This window comes from Apium graveolens, unplaced genomic scaffold (assembly GCF_009905375.1).
Source record: "Apium graveolens cultivar Ventura unplaced genomic scaffold, ASM990537v1 ctg5768, whole genome shotgun sequence".
Lineage (NCBI taxonomy): Eukaryota > Viridiplantae > Streptophyta > Magnoliopsida > Apiales > Apiaceae > Apium > Apium graveolens.
Window position 1 is genome coordinate 29381 of NW_027419087.1, and position 5171 is coordinate 34551.

The following is a 5171-nucleotide window of genomic DNA, read 5'->3' on the forward strand; positions in this document are numbered from 1 at the left end:
TCATTTTCTGACATAATTGACATAGCCTTAAAATTAACGTGGCCCAGTCTGGTGTGCCACAACCGAGTTGTTTCCTCAGCTCTTGACAACAAGCAAACACCTCCTGTATCCTCAATAATTATTTTATAGAGTCTGTTTGGAGATCGACGTACCTTCATCACCAGCTTTCCAGACGTGTCATAAACCCACAAGAATTCAGCTTTCATAATTACTTTGTTCCCCTCTTCTGACAGTTGACCCAAAGATATGATATTACTACAAAGAGTTGGGATAAAATATACCTCTTTCAACCAACCTCTGTTCTCCATTCTTGCATTTAAAAACTATCGATCCCTTTCCCTTTATGCTGACTGTTGATCCACCTCAGAAACGAACCTGCCCAGCTACATTTCCATCTAGTTCCTTGAATTTAGATCGATCCTCAGTCATATGGTTGCTTGCCCCGTTATCAAGATACCAAAATTTGCTCTATATTTTTCTGTCACCATCTGTACTTAGCTTAGGAACAACTCCTCCCTCGTTTAGTAAGACAAGCTCACCGTCACTTGTATTCTTTTCAGACAACAGAAGTGCTGGCTCGTCATCAACTATCTGTGTCAAATTTGCCTCTTATTTTTTCTCTTTTTCTCGCCTTGGTTTTCTGCATTCTGATGCGTAATGACCGTAAATGCCACAATTATAGCATTTCAGCTTACTCCTATCACGTCTTGAGCCATTTTCACGACCTCCATCTTCGGCTTGGCCCTGTTTTCCTTTGTCTGTACTGTGGCTTTTGGCAAAACCTTTTCCTTTACCACGACTCCCACCTCCAGAACGATACTTTTCAAGGCCACCCTTATTCGATCTTTTCTGCCACTCCTCCTGAGTTAACAGAAGTTGACCTCCAGTGCTTTCTGCCTGTCCACGCAACCTTTCATCATGGGCCTTCAGTCGACCCACCACCTCATCTACCGTCATCTCTTTCATATTTCCAAATTGCTCTATGGTTGAAGCAATCTGCAAATATCTTGAAGGAACTGCACGAAGCAATTTCTTCACGACGTTGGATTCCTTCATCTTTTCTCCTAGAACACGGATATTTGTTACTATACCATACAACTTCATACAAAAGTCGTCAAGCTGGTCCGTTTCCCTCATGCTCATCGTCTCAAACTCCGTCTTTAACGTCTGTACTTTTGCCTTTTGTACACGGTCAGCGCCTATGCACATGTCTTGATCGCATCCCATGCCTTCTTGGTGGATGTCTTCTCAATAATGGATAGCAATACCTCCTCTGGTATGCTCTGGTAGATAGTAGCTAATGCTATTTATCCATCCTTGCTTCTACAGCTACCTTTGGGTCATCTGGGTCTATAGCATCCCACACTCCTTGTGATTGCATATAGACTTTTAGCTTCAGTGACCATGATGTGTAGTTGTTTTTTCGCCAACATAGGATAACTCAACCAATAGTGCCTTCTTTGTGCTTCTGCGTCTCCATTACAACTGATGTCTTAGGCATGTACTTGGGCATCCACTTGGGCATCTACAATCTTTATACAGACGGACTTATGTAAAGTGTTTGAGATATAAAACTGAGAAAAGAAAGTTGCGTTGTTGTATTACTAAAAGAAACTGCAATACATAAATAATAGAAACCAACCAGGAAGGTGGTGCAGAAAAAAACTGAAAACATTCCTACTATTACTCCAGTACTGCTACTAATTCAAACGCTTCCTAAAACTACTCAACTACGTGCATGACTAAGTCACAAGACTATATCTGATAAATGTATCTATTATTTATTCAGCAATTAAAATAAAACAAGCCCAGCAGTCTTGATAGCCCAACAGTCTTGATTAAAAGCCCAACAGTTGGGGGCCAAATATTATCTTAAGAGCCCCTTAAGTAGAAGTTTTTAAAAGGAGGCTTGCAAGTAGCTCTTATAGTTTCCTAATAGCGATAGTCTGCATGGACATTTAATACTTTTCTTTCGGTTTTCTCCTAATAGTTGTATGTGCTTGGTGATAAAAATATAATTAGATTGAGTAATAATTATACGGGTGAAAAATTATTATCATAATTGATTTGGATAAAAATTATATTTAGAAAATTATTATAAATATTATGTGTTTGTCACAAAGTTGGAGATTGGACATCAAGAAAGGAAGTTTGTATAATAAGTATGGGAAGAATTTTAGAACAAGTATGCTATGTTTTGGTGGGTAAGTTATGGGTGGGTGTATACATTACCATTTAAGTTTGATGGGTATATATACATTATCATATGTTTAACTTTAGTCACATCACTCTAATTTATGTACTATCGGATTGCTTGAGATGTATGTACATCCATTTCTCTTTAATCTTAATTTTTCTGTCGGGGTTACACTGGCCTCTTGAAAATAAAAACAAAAACGGTTTTTTGTCAACATTCTCCTTTGGTTCCACTATATTTTACTTTTTCATTTCGAATTTTAAAGGTAGTTGGTAATTCATTTGCTTTATACTACATTATATCAAAAACTCCAATGTTTTGTGATAATATTTTCATAGCAGGTTATCAAAGTCCACTTGGTTAAGTTCTAATGAGAAGCATCTAAATTTGAAATAAGCAATTTATCAGCTATCCATATTTATTTACATATTGGCACATACAACAAGAACATTATTTTAGCATTTATTTTGAAAGGTTATAAGATGCCGACATTCATGTGCATAAAGAGAAAATTTACATGGTTTATAAATGGTTAAAGGAGAAAAAAAGATAAATTTAGGTAGGTGCTATCTAAAGAATATCATTGGGAAAGATTTATTTGGATTACTTTTAAAATATAGTGATTAGATTTATATTTGTTTAAAGTTATTATTTTTAATGTATAGTTCTTTGACTATTTACTTATTTTAGATGTACACAATGCGGGAGCTCTTCAAAAACAGTCTCCTATTCTCCGGCTTCAACAAAGCGTGGGGGAATTATAGTAAGGCTGTCCACCATTAAAATAAGACACAACATTAAAATATATCTACCACCATATTTAGTAAATTACAAAAATATCTAGAAAATATTAAATCAAGGCAAAAGAAACAAATTTAAAGTACAAAAGATTAAAAGATTCAATAAAATATATAATTTTTCCTTCTTGACTCACTCCTGAAGAAACTCCTCTAGTAAGATCTAGTAAAATCTAGAATCTTCAATTTTATTTTATAAATAGATAGTCCTTGGCCTATCACTATCTCATCCCTCCCCACATTTTCTTCTCCCCTCTTCTCCTAAGCAACTCAATATACATTTTAGTAAAAAATACAAGTAACTATAGTTTTTGTAGTTTTGAATAATCTTATTAAGATAGTAGAGGAGATGTATCAGTTTTTATTTTTTTCTAGAATTTCATCTCCACTATCACAATTTTGATTTGTATGAGCCAGATGGTAAGTCACATGGCCTTTTTGAATAATCTTATATATGTATGTATACTATGATCACTTAGAATTAATTCTTTGTCTAGTCATAACTTTCAGATTTGTTTTTTCAAGATATATTTCCTGGCATCACAAAAAAGTTGTGTTTTCATTTCTGTTTTGATACTGAATTCAATAGTTTTTCACAATTAGAGCTACTTAGATCTTAACTAATTTTGATTTCAGATTTGAGCTAAATTTTTCATTAATTTTGGTTTTCATCAAATTTCACCCATGTACAACCAAATCAAGATATATAAATTCTTATTTTTGGTTCATTATTTGTTCTTTTTTTAGATCTAAATATGAGAACTCAAATTTTAATTGTCATTCATGTCCATATAAACTATTAAAATCTATTTATTGAAGATTCTACGCATATATTATCAATTTGATTTTAAATACTCTAATCCAAAATACTCATATTACTTGTTTTATCATGTACAGTAAACAATGAAGAAATTGCTCCACAATTAAGAGGTACTATTCTTTTATATTTATCAAATTCATAGAAAATAATTATTAATTATTTATTTAATTATCAGATTCCATGTAATAGTCATTTGTATTTGTTACTTACATTTGATTGAAAAGATTATTGGATGACAAATTATTTATTCTTGATTTGAAGGTGAAACTCTCAACACACCTGGGATTATGGTTGAACATAGGCAAGTAGTTTGTTTTTATTGCACATCCTTCTTTTACTCGCTGACATGATCACTCATGAATACTTTATAATATTATTTTTTTATTGCCCTTCTTCATGATGCAGATATATTCTCTACTGAATTTTGAACCAATTCCCATTAACACAGCTTTTGAAAAGGGAGGGTCTCTTCTACGAAAAGTGGAAATGTTAGATTATGTATGCCGATCCAATCATATATGATGTTTGCAATTCAATCATGTCAATTGTATTAATAGCATGTAGCATAATAGTTTCATCAATTCTCAAAATTCTATGTTGTCAATTTGCATTATCTTTATCCATATGTCGTGTACCTCCTCATGTACAATTTTGTAATAAATTGAAAAATAATCTTTTAATCTTTTACTTGATTGGTTGATTTTGATTTATTTGAATGTATATTCCTCTCTATATATATAGGTATATCCTATAGGTATATCACCGTTTACTAATTAGTTTTATTATTTAGAATAAAACAAAATAGACAACTAAAAAGCAAAAAAGGTCCTTAAAAATAATATTATCAGTTTGAGTAGTGCTAGAGGTATCATATTGTATAATAAAATTTGGTTCCAAATTACATGACATGGTGAGTTGAGATGATATTACTGGTGAGATTTTGTGAATGGAGGAGGTCCATTTGGTTACCAATCTGTTACGTGCATCATTATTCTTATCACTTATTACAATTTGTCACTTATAATGCTTCACACTTGTGCCATTTTATATTTTATCTTTTTGTATTATGTACTCAATTATATTTTGACATTTCTAAGTTTTCAAATTTGTATAGTTTCAACAACATGACAAATTATTACACCCAATATCATTCACTACATTTAAGTGCTTCAAATCACAACCACATACTATCACCTTAAAAATAACTAATTATTATGTTATTATATTTTATTGGTTGTCAGCCATGGTGAGGGGTACAATATTTCCATTATGACATAACAACACATGAATGGTCTGTGTTAGCTACAAGAACTAGGTGGTATACAAAACTACCACTGCTCACACATGTTGATCCTTC

At 32.6% G+C, this 5171-nt stretch overlaps 1 protein-coding gene across 1 annotated transcript; it reads right to left on the reverse strand.

The window, feature by feature from the left end:
* Positions 1–609: 609 nt before the first annotated feature.
* LOC141702817 (uncharacterized) lies at positions 610–1227 on the reverse strand. The gene has a single exon (XM_074506425.1). It carries the CDS (start codon positions 1225–1227, stop codon positions 610–612), a length of 618 nt encoding a protein of 205 aa, XP_074362526.1.
* Between the last annotated feature and the right edge of the window lie 3944 nt (positions 1228–5171).

Bases quoted from the DNA above. Each gene is read 5' to 3' on its own strand.
- LOC141702817 (XM_074506425.1), bottom strand. From the start codon at position 1,227: ATGGGATGCGATCAAGACATGTGCATAGGCGCTGACCGTGTACAAAAG.